The sequence below is a fragment of the Lycium barbarum genome, chromosome 3 (assembly GCF_019175385.1).
Source record: "Lycium barbarum isolate Lr01 chromosome 3, ASM1917538v2, whole genome shotgun sequence".
Classification (NCBI taxonomy): Eukaryota; Viridiplantae; Streptophyta; class Magnoliopsida; order Solanales; family Solanaceae; genus Lycium; species Lycium barbarum.
Genome location: NC_083339.1, coordinates 23,766,064 through 23,782,808, shown reverse-complemented (window position 1 = coordinate 23,782,808; position 16,745 = coordinate 23,766,064). Strand labels below are relative to the sequence as shown.

General features: G+C 34.6%; 2 protein-coding genes across 2 annotated transcripts; both read right to left on the bottom strand.

The window, feature by feature from the left end:
• Nucleotides 1–3,685: 3,685 nt before the first annotated feature.
• LOC132630787 (myb family transcription factor PHL7-like) lies at nt 3,686–7,298 on the bottom strand. Its single transcript, XM_060346385.1, has 6 exons — nt 6,722–7,298; nt 6,158–6,234; nt 5,263–5,302; nt 5,070–5,127; nt 4,749–4,818; nt 3,686–4,662 (listed from the first exon to the last, which is right to left on the bottom strand). The coding sequence occupies exons 1-6, from the start codon at nt 6,861–6,863 to the stop codon at nt 4,285–4,287; spliced, it is 765 nt and encodes a 254-aa protein (XP_060202368.1). The 5' UTR covers nt 6,864–7,298; the 3' UTR covers nt 3,686–4,284.
• Nucleotides 7,299–7,438: 140 nt separating this feature from the next.
• On the bottom strand, nt 7,439–15,226 carry LOC132630788 (PHD finger protein ALFIN-LIKE 1-like). The gene is made up of 5 exons (XM_060346386.1): nt 14,965–15,226; nt 14,783–14,815; nt 13,782–14,004; nt 8,079–8,202; nt 7,439–7,902 (listed from the first exon to the last, which is right to left on the bottom strand). Exons 1-5 carry the CDS (start codon nt 15,056–15,058, stop codon nt 7,645–7,647), a joined length of 732 nt encoding a protein of 243 aa, XP_060202369.1. The 5' UTR covers nt 15,059–15,226; the 3' UTR covers nt 7,439–7,644.
• Between the last annotated feature and the right edge of the window lie 1,519 nt (nt 15,227–16,745).

Here is a 16,745-nt window from a genome sequence, read left to right as displayed (position 1 = left end):
CTTACTAGACCCAATGTATTGAGTATGCATAATTAATTAGGAAAAATTACGTGTTATAGCTACTTTTAGTACATAATTAGTGATATTAACTACCTTTTGTTTTAATTACTAATAATAACTACATACTTTTTTGAATTTAACTAATATAGCTACACAGTAACTTTTAGTTACTGGTGCACAAATACACCTAAAATTTAACACCCCCAATCCCATATCCCCCTTTTAATGGTAACAATATTAATCACTTAATATACATTACCATTCTCTCTCCTTTTTCATAAATTTTTGACTTTCTCTATTCTCACTCACTACCCATTTCAGATTTTTCATTTCTCAAATCCCTAAAAAATTCTCTCTCCTTCTATCAACCACCACCACCACCACGGGTGGCGGCCGCCCCTCTCTCAAAAAAATTTTAGTTTCCATGATTTCAAGCTTTGTGGACAAATTAAACATAAGAAGGCAATTAACCTTTCCATTTTCATTTGTATATGAATGATGTTCCAACTAGAATGATCATTCATTATAGTTGTGGGCTTATCTCCCATTGTGGGCAAGTTGTAGCTGTAAATGCCAAGACTTTTGGGCTGTGGACCAGTGCTCATAAATTTGGACGGAGTTGCATTTGATCTGTGGCTAGGGTTTTTTTGGTGATCTAGGGTTTTTTAGGGTTTTGAGAAGATGAAAAATATATGTATTTGTGTATGTTCTATGATATAGCTACCAATTGTTGTGGTTGGTGGTGTATTTATGTAAGTTTTTCTATATTTTTGTGTATTTTGTTCAAATTAATTCCATCAGTTCATCTAGTTTCAAATACATGAGTGACGAAAATACATTGTAAGTTTTCTATGTATTTGTGTATTTTGTTCAAATTAATTCATCAAATACATGTGTGATGCAAATTGTTACTCATACAAATACATGAGATTTAATATAAAAATACATGGGGTTTGATTGGTAACTTCAAATACATTGCTTATGCTATCAAATACATGTGTAAATCAAAACGAAATCAATATTGAAAACTTCAAATACATTACCGCTAAAATACATGGGTGATGCAAATTGTTACTCACACAAATACATGAGATTTAATATAAAATACATGGGGTTTGATTAGAAACTTCAAATACATTGGTTATGCTATCAAATACATGGGTAAATCAAGAACGAAATCAATATTGAAAACTTCAAATATATTGGTTGTTGAATGTTTTCAAATTTTGAATGTTTGATTTTTTATGTTTGAATGTTGAAGATTGGATGGAGGAATAGAAAATGGTTATGGAAAGGTAATCTAAAATCTGATTTTGTGGAAGGGTATGGTAAAAAAATACCAATTAATAGCTAATTAATTGATCCCACCGTTATGGCCTTAAATAAAGGGATATGTTTTATTTTTTACTGTGTTACTATGTATTTATAAGCATCAAATACATCCGAAAAAATATCTTAATTTGAGAAAACATAGCTACAAATGATAATTTTTAAAAAGTAACTATAAATGATAGGAAACTACCGAAAGGTAGTCATTTTGTTAATTTTACCTATTAATTAATTAACAATAGGAACCAACATTAAACAATTAAAAGAAGTTTCTTTAAGGGGCCGGGGATATTAAATAATTAATTTTATGGGTTATAATGTATGATTTATTTATTGTATAGGTTATGGTCAGTTCATGGTCGAGTAAAAAGTTTACTTAGAATAGGATGTAAATTCCGGGATGAGATCCACACAAGTAAAGTTTCCTCAAATTTTTCTCAATGGAGGCAGATGGTTGTGAAGTGTTCAATTTGTATTTTGACTAGTAAATTGGTTCACGCTTCGCGCGGTTATAAAAAAACTTCACGTTAAGTTAAATAATTTTTTTCTTATTCTTGAACATTCAAATTAAATAATCAATTTTTATTTGCAACAATAGAATTTATATTTCAAAAATAAAGAAAAAATTAAAATAATAACATAATCTTTTGAAAAACTAAAGTACCATAACAGTCAGAGACGGATCCAAAATTTATTTTTAACGGGTTCAACTTTTAAAATTCTTAGGATTGTACTCATTGTATTGTTAGATTATGGATTCAAATTTGATACTTCTGTGAATTCATATTAACACATAGAATGGAGCTTACCTGTTCGCGAAGCAGGTGATCTGGCTTTATCGCAAATCCGGAGCGTTGTTTGTTTCATTATATCTCAAACAGTGCTCTGCGTGTTTGCATCCGCCTTGATAACAACATCACACTAATTATTTCTTCACATAAAAAATATTCTTTCTAACAAAAAATTAAAAAATGTTGTTCTCTAGCTTTCATCATTATATTAAACTTCACTAAATTCTTAATTCTACATGAACTTGTTTTGCTATTATACCATTTTGTTGTAAATGTATATATGTAGGTAATATATTTTTGCACATTTAATATATGTCGTAAATTAAATATAATTGTCTTCAACGATTTCCTTAATCTAAGAATAAAAGAATAAAAAGGCAAATTGAAAAGCAACAAATTAAGTAATAGTAAGAATTAGTACTCAATTAATAAAATACAAATCTTGGCCACAAGTTGGCGTATATGACGGAATCCCCATTTTACTCCAAATTTTGTGCAAAATTTTCTTCCTCTTTCTTTTATATTTTCTTACCATCCCAATACATCCATATACATCCTATAAATTTATCATAGATAGTATTATACAAAGGAGTCCTTACAAAAAGAGAAGAAGAGGAAGAGATTCTAGAACTCTATAAGCTCTTTTGTTAACTTTATTGAATATAAAGTACGAGAACAAAAAATGTCCATGGAATTTTAGATACACTCTTCTCCGCTACCTGATCAAACTCATCTCTAACTTTCTTGCAGTCTTTTATCGATAGCTCATTTTCATATATTTACTTCGAGAGCGGACTGCTAAGTTGCATGACTTTTTTTCCCTATCTTCTTGCTAATCCTTTGAAGAGGATTGTATGCTTCAAAGCGATTGCTACTGGCGTTGTATTTATAGGTTTGAAGCTTTGATTTTTTTTTTTAATGGGTCTAATTGCTGCTATCATATTGTTACTAATGATTAAAGTAATGAGATATTATTGGAGATGAAATGCGGGTATTCAAAAGGAGACAATAAGTTAATACTCATGAGGAGTGGTGAAAGGACGACAACAACAACAACCCAGTGAAATCTCACAACGTGGGGTCTGGGGAGGGTAGAGTGTACGCAGACCTTACTCCTACCAAGGTAGGACGGCTGGGTACAAATTAAATCAATGATACTCTTAATAATAAGGAATGAATAAATAAGGTGTATTTAATAAAAAAAAATCAGATTTTCTAGACATCATATAAGGAGAAAATGCCAAAAATTTGAGAAAAAAGATAAATATCAATGGAGGCCATAGAGAGGTGTTACATCTCCTTGTTTATGCATAGCTTTATATTATATATAGATATAGATATTTGAGATTTGTTTAAACTATTAAATAGCTTAATCAACATAAGAGCGAGTTTGCAACATTAAAAAAGAAGCTTAACTAATATATACCGCCGGTGGAAAAAAATTTACAGGCGAACAAGTACTTTAAAACTTATTATAGGTAAGTGTCAATTATTTCTACTTTTAAATTTTAAAATAATAAATAAGGAAAATAGTTTGGACTCTATTTTAACTTTACCAGAATCTTTTTAGCATTATGACCTAGTTATCAAAAATAGGAAGGATTTCACTGTGTTCTTGTTTCAATTGATCATTATTCGATATCATTGAAGCAATTAATTAGCTGCATCAACCTTTGAAGCAATCAACAAATAAACCTTTAAGACATAATAGCCTGATTGGCGCCTCTACTTGTTCGGTTTTAACATCCAGGCCCCCTTACTTAATCTATGAAACTTCAATCGAACACTTGAACTCAATCAAAACATGTTCACCCCCTGTTGTGTGTAGGTGCAAATCTAAAATCAATAATAGGAATGAGGAATTTTAACTGAACAAACCCCCAAGAAATGAACGAGAATCCTGAAGGCACAAAAAAAAAAAAAAAAAAAAAAAAAAAAAAAAGTGAACATGCTGGTATCATAATTCGTCAGTAAATTGGCATGAGGGACGAACCATACTCCATCCGGATGATTAATATTCTAAGAACTTAATAATCAAGATTACATAACGTATCACGCAAATATGTGGTTTTATTTTACAGTAAATACTAATATTTGTCCTAACACACTTCTTTTTCACTTAAATATATTAACCCTTTATGTTCAACATATTTCACCAAGTTGATTAAATAAGAGAATCATATAAAGCATACAAATGTGGTGACTGGTAAGTTGCAAGAGTACTCCATTGTAATTCTTCCGGTGAATATGCAAGATTAGTGCTATTATATCGATGATCTAATGCATATTCTTCCTCGAATCGAGTCCTTTTTCGTGCTTGACAACCAGGATCGACAGACCTATCAACCTCAGAATCATATTCAACCTCAAGTTCTTTAACGTTTGATTCAGATTCCTCACACAGAGATGGTAATGACATGGGTGAATATGAATAGGACTTGCAGCTTAGCCTAGAACCTGAGGCGCGGGCTTTTTGTTCTTCCATTATTCGGTCTAGAAATCTTCCTTGTGCTTCAAGTTTCATCTTCAAGTTCCTTTGAACCTTTAAAACAAAAACATATGATCTTAATAACTTGCTAAACATGGATGAAAATCATTAAAGGCTTATTATAAGGTTAATTAGTTTACCTCATTATGATCGCTTAATCGATTGTGTGCATCCATATGCATTTGCAATGCTTCATTAAGCTGAGTGCCCCTATATAGATTGATATTCAGTTTAACTTCTATGCGCTTAACTTCTATGCGCTGATAGTGTAAAAGAATTTTTACCTGATTACTTAAAAGATAATTACAGGTATTGTTCATGGTTAGTTAGACTGGTGACTTGAATGTACGGCAGAATACTAACTATCACATGTCAAATACCATGTAAATGTAATTTTTCACGTTGTTTCTGTATATATATAGTTGGTATAACTGATTATAAGGAATGAAGTAGTAACTCACGCTGTTGCACTGAAGTTTGGCAAAATTTCTGATATGCTTCTCCTTTCGAACTTGCCAACTATATGTTAGAAAATGAAAAGCCAGACGACAGAAATAGAACTTAGTAGTATGTGTTAGTAATATAACTTGCATAGAAACAATGGAAATTTTTTTCAAAAAAAAAAAAAAAGTAAAAGAAAAAAGATTGACTTACTAACAGGATCTTCGCGTACAAATTTTGACATACGATATTTCTGTTGCAAATCGAGAGAAAAATAAGGAATGAATAAATATAAGGCAAGTACTTGACCTTTTTAATGCATATATTCATGACTTGGTCTCAAATGAAAACAAAAATCTCGTTGCAGATTGGAAGTACTAAGTTGCATTTCAGGCATCCAAGTTAGCGAAACAGAGAAAAGACCAAAATGTAAGACCCTTTATAATCATCACAAAGGCGGATTCAGAATTTGAAATTTATGAGTTTCTACAGCGATCTCAAGTTAATACTACAATAATAATTGAGTTCACAATCAAAATATTTATAAATGTCTAGTAGATTTCTTAATATATATACAAGCTATGGGTAAAACTTATTGGGTTCACGTGAACTCAAAGTGGGGCTTCTAGATCCGCCCCTGCCGACAGAGACGGATCTAGAATCGTGAGTTTATGAGTTCTGGAATCTAGAAAATACAGTTTATTGGGTTATTTAGACCATATTAAGTGAATTTCCTAACACAAATATTGAATTTTGGCCAAAGCTCTATAGGTTCTGCCGAATCCGATAGCTAGAACTCTAGCTCCGGCCTTGATCACCATCATGAACTCAAGACGGACCCTAGAGTGTTGGGAGCGAGACCAATTGAACCCATCATTATCAGCATATGATAATTACCTCACCTCCTTTTCTCATTATCAGCATATGATATACACATAAATATTAGTTTTGAACCTATATCAACTAGTAACTCAGAATATAAGAAATGCCTACACACATGAAAGATCTATACCATCGCAAGGGATATAAGAAAGAGAGATGTTAACACACCAAATGTAGAAATGATACACACAAATGAAAGAAATCATCACAAGGGATATAAGAAAACCTGCAGGTGGCTTTTCACATGGAAGATTGTGAGACCAGGAATCCCCATAACCTTCAAAATTCCTTTCGGTGTTGCTCCTGCGGCAAGCGAATATAGTTTTTGAAGAAAATGAGAAAAGGAGGTGAGGTAATTATATGGTAAAAAGCATTTCAAATTCAACGGGGAAATTGTTGAATACATAAAGAATTTTCACGTGTTTGACTCATGAAAGAGAATCGTACTTGCCCGCACGTGAGACAGCGTTTTTATGACATAAATAAGTAGGGTAATAGTGAGCTGAGCCTCATTTCCACCTATTACCAAAAAGAATCTTGACATGTTTGGCTCATGAAAATGAATCAGGCCCGCACGTGAAGATGTCAAAGACATAATTAATTAAATAAAAGTGAATCCCATTGTTACTCATTATCAAAAGAATTTTCACGTTCTTGGCCTATGAAAAACAATCAGGCCTACACGTGAGAGGCGATGTCCAAAACGTAATTAAATAAATAAAGTTGAGGTCTCTTTGACTGTTAAAGCTTTTAGATAAGCTGATGACATGCTTCAATAATGATCACTTACTTCCTGGACCTCCGAGCTGACTAACTGCCTTCTCAAACAGATCATGAAGTTCTTGAGTCCATTTCAGCCTCTCCTTTGATGAACAATCAGAACGATTCGAACCCATATCGGAACTTGGCAGCTCTCTGAATTTTCCAGGCATTGCAGAGAACTATGCAAACCTTATAGACAAAGAAAGAAGACTTTAAGTAAAGCTGTTGCCAAGGTAGTGTTAATAAGTTGATGGATCCTATGGAAATAGGGTAGGTAGCATGCCGATAAATTTTCGGAACAATCCAAGTGAAAAAGAGTCCCAACTTCTTATACACAACTTGGTTTTTATAATCATTTGGTGAAGAGAACTAAAACTCATAAGCAATAACGAGCTAATAATAGTAGCGGAAATTGTCACTTCTCTTTTGGAATTGTCTGAAACTTGCCTTAAATTTTGAGTGTACAAGACAAAATAAGGCATACAATAGGCAGCTACAAGCCAGCTTTTATTCTCTATTTTCATGTTTTGGTTCATACTGTTGGCTAAATCCAAATAGCACAACATTAATAAAATATTAACAGACGAGTTATCGAAGTAATCAGGTCTTTCTTTGGACGTTATACCTGTAAACGCATATAGTCAACATAATGCAATTGCATTACTATGGAACCATCAAAATAAAGTACACAAACTATGAAATTCTTTGACAAATAACTGTGAAGCATTCAACATGACAAAGAAAGTAGAGTAAATCAACAGACCTTTTATATATTGGGATTGTGTTAAATATCTGGAGATGGATTAAGGAAAGAAGAGAAACTTCATCCCCTTTTTGAGCATATATAGGTAAAGAAAAATTACAATAGCTAGCATGTCCATTACAAGGGTAATATTGCTGTACTACTCTGTTAATGCCAGAAAAAGATTTATGACCCCGCTCGCTCTCCCCCTACTGTCTGGGCCGCTTCAAGGTACAAGACGGGCATTTGTATTGCTTTATACTCTCAGCTTTAGCAGGTGTTATCTTAACACACTTGCCATGGTACCACTTCTCACAAATGTCGCAACCAATCCAAAATTCATCAGCACTGTAATTCCCACCACAGCTTCCACAGAGTGTTTCCCCGTGTTCTTCATCCTCCTCGTAACTTTCATCTGCCACCTTTGGGGTGCTTTGGGGTGCTTTGGCCTGACCATCACTAGATCTCTGCACACACCCGGGGAAAATTGTCATTTAGCAATGACGGAGAGAGAGAGCAAACACATAAATAGTAGATCATGACATACTGAGGAGAAACTAAAGAAACTCGATAAGAGTATCATGGTGTTACTGAACAACAAATTAAAGGGAAGATAACATAATTGCTTGGATGTTTTCCCTACCTTTATGCTACTACCACGTGATCTGCTCCCACTATCTGCACTGGGCTTATCTTTAATTGGCTTTCTTTCTGTCACAACTTCAAAGACAGTGGGCACATCATTGATTAAGCTGAATAGACGCTTCCTGTACAATAAGTACGGGAAGTCAAGATAACAAGGACTTTCTCGCAGGAATGTTACACCACAAAGTGGAGACTTCCCAGGCAAAAGTTATAAAGAACCAAATCAGAAGGTTGTTCACAAATTGCCAGTAAAGTGAAACTATACTGTGATTCTTTTCGCCTCTTACAAGCTTCCATACATCCACCATAGAAAAAGATAATGAATTAGTGAAAGAGGAGGATAAAAAAGTACTCCCTCTGATTCAATTTGTTTGTCATCCTTCCCTTTTTAGTCTATTTAAAAAAGAATGCCTCTTTCCTAATTTGGAAAATTTAATTTCAACATCCCACATTACTTGTTTAAGACTACGAGATTAAAGGGCATTTTGATACGTTATACATATTTTTAGTTTAAGACCACAATATTCAAAAGTCTTTTACTTTCTTAAACTCCGTGCCAAGTCAAACTAAAACAAACAAATTGAAACGGAGGGAGTAATAAACGTTGCCCCTAGTAGGAAGCGCTTCCTCCTTATCTGGGCCTTACGTGGCGCGAATCTGGATTAGTTGGGCCAGTGAGTTTTGGATACCAGATGGTTATACCCAAAATAAAAAAGTGCTGCCACTGAATTTTGAATCTAATGTAATGCCCGAGAACAGATGGATCAGAAAAATACTAAAATAAAAAACAAGGGATGGACCAATTTGCAACGTTTTCCTTCCAAGAAGAGTAAACTATAGAAGAGAGCGTCTTGACAAACATGTGATAACATCCTCAACATTCTTTTTATCTCTATCACACCCCCTTGGGTGCAACCCCTACCCAGACCCTGCGTGAACGCCTGATGATTCGTGCACCGGGCTGCCCTTTTTTTCAGTCTGCAAATGCATGTTCATTATTACTAGAAATGCAGAAGAGCAAATTATCTTAAGGTTTGTTATTAGCACCACAGCGGCTGTCCCCTAAAGAAAGTGGAACCAGACGAAATATCAAACCAGAAAACATAATGTATTTCCAACATCTAAATAAAGGTAATGTGGCGGCTAGTTAAGTCTATAGACCCTAGACCAAAGGAGAGGAAGTAGACAGCCGCAAAGGGCAGACTCCAAAGCTTTTGCATGTTTAAGTTGCGTAACTGTAAAGGTTCCTCCACTTCACATGTCTAACATCCACAGAAGCAATATACAACTTTAATAGAATGGTCAACACTTCAGAAATCCAGGGGCAAGCCATTGAAGAATAGATAGATGTCTTAGCAAACAAAAAACTAAACTGGAAATACATTACACCACACCACACATTCACAACATAAATAGTTTCCCAATGAAATTCTATGCTTGAAGACATATCTAAGAAGATAAAAAGATTTAACTACTTCAAATCATGGCTTAAGTCGGTGAATCTATGGTACTCACAGAAGGTAAATAGAACACATAAAGAAGCGCTATGCAGTAAATCTGTGTACTTAATAGATGGAGAGTTGCAAAAAATGGACTTCAGAACTCGTATAACCAACTTTGAAAGGGTGGTACATGAACATTGAGTTACATGTAATCAAGAAAAATGTTATAACCGTTAGAAAATAGGAGAACAGAAACGGAAGAAGAAAACTGAGGCGTAAATAAATTCACTGTCCTTGAGGAATTATTGCATGTATATTCTATAGAGGAGACAGACAATTCTATAGGGATAAGGAATGTGTACATCCTACCCTCCCCAGATCCCACTTGTGGGATTACACTGTGTATGTTGTTGTTGTTGTTCCTCAAAGCCAAAAATGTTACAGCAGAATGAATAGCCACTTTGAAAGAAGACTATTCGTAAGAGGCGTCTTTTACTGTACGGGTTTTTCAGTTGATAATTCAAAATTTAAATAAAATTCAAATCTGTTACAGAAATAGAATTGAAAGTAAATAGTCTTTATTTGAAGGTCCGATCTGACCGGCCCAAGTCCGTGTGTGTGTGTGTGTGTATCATAGAGTTGGACTTGGGCGGGTCGGTGAGATTTACTTATTTAAGTACACCTGGTGTGCTATATACTTTATACCCTCAAATCACTCAAGTCTCCACTGATGTGGAACTTTCTATTTTCCCCCAACTGTTACAAACTATTCAACAATCTCCCACTAGTTTGTACCGTCATACATAATATCCTGCATATCAAAAAAGATCTTATGTAGATTTGAACTTTATATTATTATAAATACTTTAAAGTTAGACGAACTTGATGGTATCCTAAGATTTGAAGCGCAATTATGAATCCTTTATGTAAAACCAAAAGTCTCACACGTGACATTATTAAAGCGTCTAAGCAAACCATAACTTGTTTTAGCACTTTGTCGCCCATGTGCTACTAATCCTGATTTCATGAATATTTGCAAGACAAACCCTCTAGATCTTGTCTGAAGCGGCACCACTTCAATATTCATATAGGTAGAACTAAACATTGTGTCCCAGTTACTTCAGACACTTACTAATTCCATTAAGGATTAAATCAACCTCTCCTCGTAACAATTTGCACTATGAAGTTTGTCATTGTATACCCCTGTTAGAATAGGCATTTAACAACTTTGTAACTCTTTATATAACAGTGTTATCAAAGGTGCGCTTAAGTCCTAAAGCGAGGCGCAAAACATGGTGAGCACTTCGCCTCGCTTTAGGGGCACTTCAATGCCATTATCAAGGCTCTAAGGCATAATTTTCCTTGCCGATGAGCGTAATCATGAAGATGCGACATTAAACAATAGATATTTCATTTTATTGTAATTTTTGTTCAGTTTCTTTGTCCACATATTTTTTATTCAGGCTTATGATTATTAATTTTGGACTAGACATACATATTTGTATTTTTTCTCCATTTTCATTAAAGCCCACCCTTTATTACCGCTTTGCGCTTAAAGCCCCAAAGGACCTTAGAGCTTTTTTGCACTTTTCGCTTTTGATAACACTATTATATAACAGTATACAGTACACTGGAATTAGATTCTCTACTGGAGATCAGTGCTTTAACAACACAAACTAACTTGCTATTACTCGTTGAACTTGTATTGTTAGAGTGTATACCAACTCAAAGTTAGGTTCCCATTACTTGAGTTTAGTTTAAGGGTCATTCCTTCACGATGTATTTGTACTGCACCTCTTTTTAATGCTTTCATAAGTGGATCAACCAAGTTCTTGCTTGATCTCACATACACTATAACTATAATTCCACTTGTATAAGCATGTCTTAAGCTTATATGTCTTGTTTTCCATTATGAATCTTATTGTGAGTTACACACATCGTAGCCTCACTATCACAACCTATGCCAAGTATCCTTGTACGTGTAATATATACATAATACTTGAATATGTATGTATGGGTGGGTGGGTGGGTGTGTGTGTGTGTATATATACACACACACATATGTCTTAAGCTTATATGTCTTGTTTTCCATTATGAATCTTATTGTGAGCTACACACATCGTACTCTCACTATCACAACCTATGCCAAGTATACTTGTACGTGTAATATATACATAATACTTGAATATGTATGTGTGTGTGTGTGTGTGTTAAAAGACTTAGACTTTGGGCTTGGGCGCGAGTCAAGTCAGACCTTCAAATAAAGACTATTTATTTTCGGTTTTATTTCTGAACAGGTTTTAATTTTATTTAAATTTTGAAATTGAAATTTTGAATTACTAACAGAAACACATGTTCAGAAAAGGACCTATTACGAATAGTCTTCTTTCTTTTCTATATATTTGTCATCCCTGAAAGTGGCTATTCATTCTAAAGTAACGTCTGTCGCTTTGAGGAATCTTGAAGAAACTTGTATGTGTCGCTTATAGCACAGAGCATTATTTGCTTAAACCAAAGACGGTTACCATTTAATGACAGTCTTAACAATCCACAGCTATCCAACATTCCATCTATAACTGAAAAGAGATTAACCAGGCCTCCCCCGTGCAAATTTTCCTCATAGCAAATGCACTATAAATGCCAAGAAATGCTATGATCAGGCCCTTCCAACACACATCACAACATAGGCAGAATTACATAGTACTCCAGCACATACATTTACTGTAAGGTGAAAACAGCAACAATATTGTTTCTTGATTAAATATAGTTCAAATAACTCATTTTGTGTGTTCCCAAATGTATGTATTCCAATAATATCAGCTACAAGAATTAAGGATCTACCCTGCAAATTCATTTTCCCTATTAAGAGCCAATATCAAATACTATAGAATCCCCGGACAAGTTCTGCTTTTCTGTATTCCACAGAAATCTAGACTAATTGTGAGATGCAACCCAATTGGGACATTGTGTTGATCTTGGTTTGGTGTGCTAGCTGCTTCATTTTGATATCTCTTTCTTAAAGCTTCACCTCCATTAGACAATTAAGACACATTGACTGCAGAAAACTACTTTTCTCTCACGAGATTTATCTATGAAGTTGTAACAAAAAATAAAGCCATCTTCGTCCTACCATTTTCCTTAAATTTAGTAATCCAAAAAGGAAAAAGTGTTTGATGAGATGTACAAGATGTTCTTTGTCGATTTCTATCAATGAAGCCAGAGAAGTGGAACAAATTCAAGATAATTAGTGACTCCAATGCTTAGAATGGCTTATTTGGGACATTGAAATTGCCTTGCTCAACAACTAGAAAGTTCAAATTATAGCCAATTAGCAACTTTACATACAAAGAGGAAGTTATCCCCTTTTCTCATGAAACACTAAAATCATAGCAGGAACCACGTACAGGAAGGGAGAGAAAGGTGACTAGTGAAAACGAACTCAGCATCGACTCTATTTAGAGTTCTGAAAATATCAATGAGCTACACAAGCGAAACAGTGGAGAGAGATCCCACATTTTCTTATAATGCTTCCAATTCTATATATGCTGCTTTATCTTATTAAGTCCCTCCATCCCAATTTAAGTGACACACTTTCCTTTTTAGGCAGTCTCAAACAATACGACACCTTTCTATATCTAGTAACATTTTAACTTATACAATACTCCCTCCGTCCCATATTACTTGGCCACATTACTAAAAATATATGTCTCAAATTACTTGTGCATTTACAAAACCAAGATAAAATTAATTAAATCTTTCTGATCTTACCCTTAATATTAAATGTTCTTGCAAATAGTCAATAAAAGGGTAGCCCGATGCACTAAGCTCCCGCTATGCGCGGGGTCTGAGGAAGGGCCGGACCACAAGGGTCTATTGTACGCAGCCTTACCTTGCATTTCTGCAGGCTGTTTCCACGGCTCGAACCCGTGACCTCCTGGTCACATGACTATTCTTGCAAATAGTCAATATTAATTAGAATGTATTTATTGGAGAGAAATAGGAGTAAGGTAGTAACATACATCTTTTATTTATGATTTCTTAAGGAGCGTGCAAAAAGGAAAGTAACCAAGTAATATGGGAATGGGACGGAGGGAGTATCTATTATACCCTTAATGAGTTGAGTTATAGCCACACAAATATCTATAGCTTATTTTAGACCACCGGTTTCAAAAGTCTTCCATCATTTCTTAAACTCCGTGCCCAATCAAACACGTTCACATAAATTGGGAAAGTGGGGGTAATAACAAACAAAAGAGTACCTTTCATTTCGGTTAAGACGAGCTCCAAAGTAGAAAGACACAGAAAGCAACCAACAATCACTGTGAACAGCAACAAGGGAAAGCCAATCTCTACGATTCATTCCATCCCTCGCAAAATTTATCCCAAGTGCTGGCTCTGGCAGCTCAGGTGGAACTTCCTCCGCAGGAAGGTTCACTTCCCAAGTTTCATTTGGATGTCCATACAGACACAAATTTTCCTTCTCTACACCCAAGTAGTTTAACACATTTTAAGAAAAAGAAAAAAAAAGTCAAGACAAGTCACAACAGGTCTAGTTAAAATTTTCTTTATACAAAGATTTCATTTTGTTCGAATTCTCCTTGTTAAGAATGTTCTGAAAAACATGTTTTGTCTAATAGAACCAATTTTCCCGAGAAAGTTTGGAGAACGTCAGTGGCGACGCGTTTGGACGTTAAAAATGTGAAATTTGAAAAAAGTAGTATCTGGAAAAAAGTTAATAAAAATGGTATTTGGAAACTGGAGTTGTGTTTGGACATGAATACAACTTCAAAAAATGTTGCATTTTTGTGAGTGATTTGGAGTTAAAATGTGAAAATAGGTATTTGAAGTTTTTCGAATTCCAGACTATTGTAACAATTCTATGTCCAAACATGATTCCAGTGTAAAATTCCAGAAAAGTGAAAATTATCCATGTCCAAACGGGCCCTAAAAATATGATTTTTCCAAGAGAACCAATTATCTTGCTTTTTTTTACTTGCCAATAGTGTCTGGTCAGTCAAGCACATGCAGCCAATTTATAATTAAAAAAAAAAAAAACTGAAATATTTCAAACAGTAGAAGTTGCAGAAATAACCCAATAGAAAGCTCATTGATTTAGCATCAAATATTCACATTAACCATATCACTTTTTTTACATCCAAAACTAAAACTATCAAAAATGTCAACTTTTTTAACTGCAACAAAGAGCAATAAATCCACGATCTACAACAAACCCACAAAGTAAATTAAACTAAAAAATTACCTGGATCACAAAGATTATAAAATTCATCCACATCTGAAAAAACACAAAAAAAAAAAAAAAAAACAACAAATTAACACTCAATTAATCAAGAAAATCAAGAATTACAAACCAAATGGGTAAAAAAGATTAAAAAACAAAAGGAAGAAGGGTTAAAGTGTGCATGAAAATAAATTAAGATATACCATAAGTTAAAGCACGAACTATTCCAGCACGACGAGAACTATAATCTTTATAGATCTCTTCTACACTTCTAGGACTTGAAGAAATTGAAGCCATTTTTTTTTTTACACCAAAAGGGGAAAAAAAAAAGATATGAGATTTTTTATGGATTTATATTCTGAGATCTAAAGAAAAGAAGAAGGAAAAATTACAGGGAATTTGTGTTATTTAATTTTGAAAAAGAAAAAAGGGAAAAAGGAAATTGAGAAAGAGAGAGATGTAGCTTATGTTACGTGAAATTGGAGAGCGCCTATAACCGAGGGCGCGTGTCATGTTGCTTCTTTTTAGAGTCCGGAACCAAAATGCCCAAAAAAAAATATTTTGAACCAAAATACCTCAATAAAAAAAATATTACCAAACTACCTTTAGCGCATTAATCTGCGGTAAAGCAATTAATGGGGACGGCTCCGTTAACTACTATAGCGCAGTAAATAGTGTCCCTTTTTTTTTTTCGGCCCTTTTGGTTAACCCTTCTTTCATTACACTTTTTAACGTATTTTGACCATAGATTGATCATGCTTCGGGACCCCGAAACTTTAATATTTTATATAGAACCATACTTATTTTTGTGCGATTAATAAGGTAGGATCAATACATCAAAGATACACAAAAGTTCGGATGGCTGTTTTAGTGGTTGAAAAGTGCTCGAACGCCATTTTCGTTTGAAGGCTCGGTGACATTAGCTTAAAGTTCTTAACGAATACTTAAACTTGTTCATTAATAATTAATTAAAAGTTAATCAAAATGACAGCATTCATATAAAAAAAACTTAATTAAATTGCATCATTCATAACCTTGAGTAGATGAAAATACTTAAACTTGTTCATTAATAAGAAACCCAAACTTTTTAAAATACAATCATCAAAGTAAGAAAAAAACTTAAAAAACATTCATCAATTAATGCCCTTGAGTTGATCTTCCGCCACCACCGCGAGATGTGCCACCATCGCGAGATGTGCCACCACCACTAGAGGTACTTCCACCACGAAAGTTTCCTCCACCACGAGAGGTACTTCCACTGCGAGATGTAGTTTGACCACCATGTCGTAAGGGACACTTGCGCTTATCATGACCAACATAATTGCAAAATGAGCATTTTCGAGTGTATCTCCCCGGTGGAACATCCATTTCATTATGAATACGCGAGTATGCATTCTTTCTGAATTTACGGATAAATGCTTTATTTGCAACCATTGAAAATGGATCCGGTGGCCAATAACTCTCACTACCAAGTGGGTAGAACCTTCCAGCATACGTTCTTGCATAATTTTTAACGGTATATTCCTCAGCCATGTACGGGGAGGCGTTCTTTCCCATTGCGATAAAACACTTGAAGGCATGAGAACATGGCATGTGATATGATTGCCACTTGCTGCATGTGCATGTTCTTGGAATCTCACAAATTGTGTGGATGTTACCTCATTTACCTTGGTGCACACTTGTTGTGAGTTCAAATATGCGCTCTGCAGAGTTGTACTCCATCCGGTCATGTTTCTGAGCCTTATATTTGTGGTACTCGAACAGTTTTGATGGTATTGGCATCCATCTTAGACCTGATGTTGCATGTGCTTTGGCCTCTTTTGATCTACTGATGAACCGCTCCACAACCTGCTTAAATGTCATTCTCACCATTGCGGTGATGGGTAGTCCCCGTGCAGATTTCAACAAACCATTGAATAACTCAGAGTTGTTTGTTGTCAGCATACCCCATCGCCTACCTTCATCCTGGTGTAATGTCCACTTG

Coding starts and splice junctions, on each gene's coding strand:
- LOC132630787 (XM_060346385.1), bottom strand. CDS start 6,863: ATGCCTGGAAAATTCAGAGAGCTGCCAAGTTCCGATATGGGTTCGAAT. Junction 6,235..6,721: donor TCAGCTCGGAGGTCCAGGAA/GTAAGTGATCAT, acceptor CGCTTGCCGCAG/GAGCAACACCGAAAGGAATT. Junction 4,663..4,748: donor GATTAAGCGATCATAATGAG/GTAAACTAATTA, acceptor TTTGTTTTAAAG/GTTCAAAGGAACTTGAAGAT.
- LOC132630788 (XM_060346386.1), bottom strand. CDS start 15,058: ATGGCTTCAATTTCTTCAAGTCCTAGAAGTGTAGAAGAGATCTATAAA. Junction 8,203..13,781: donor CGTCTTAACCGAAATGAAAG/GTACTCTTTTGT, acceptor CTTATTGTACAG/GAAGCGTCTATTCAGCTTAA. Junction 7,903..8,078: donor CACGTGGTAGTAGCATAAAG/GTAGGGAAAACA, acceptor GGGTGTGTGCAG/AGATCTAGTGATGGTCAGGC.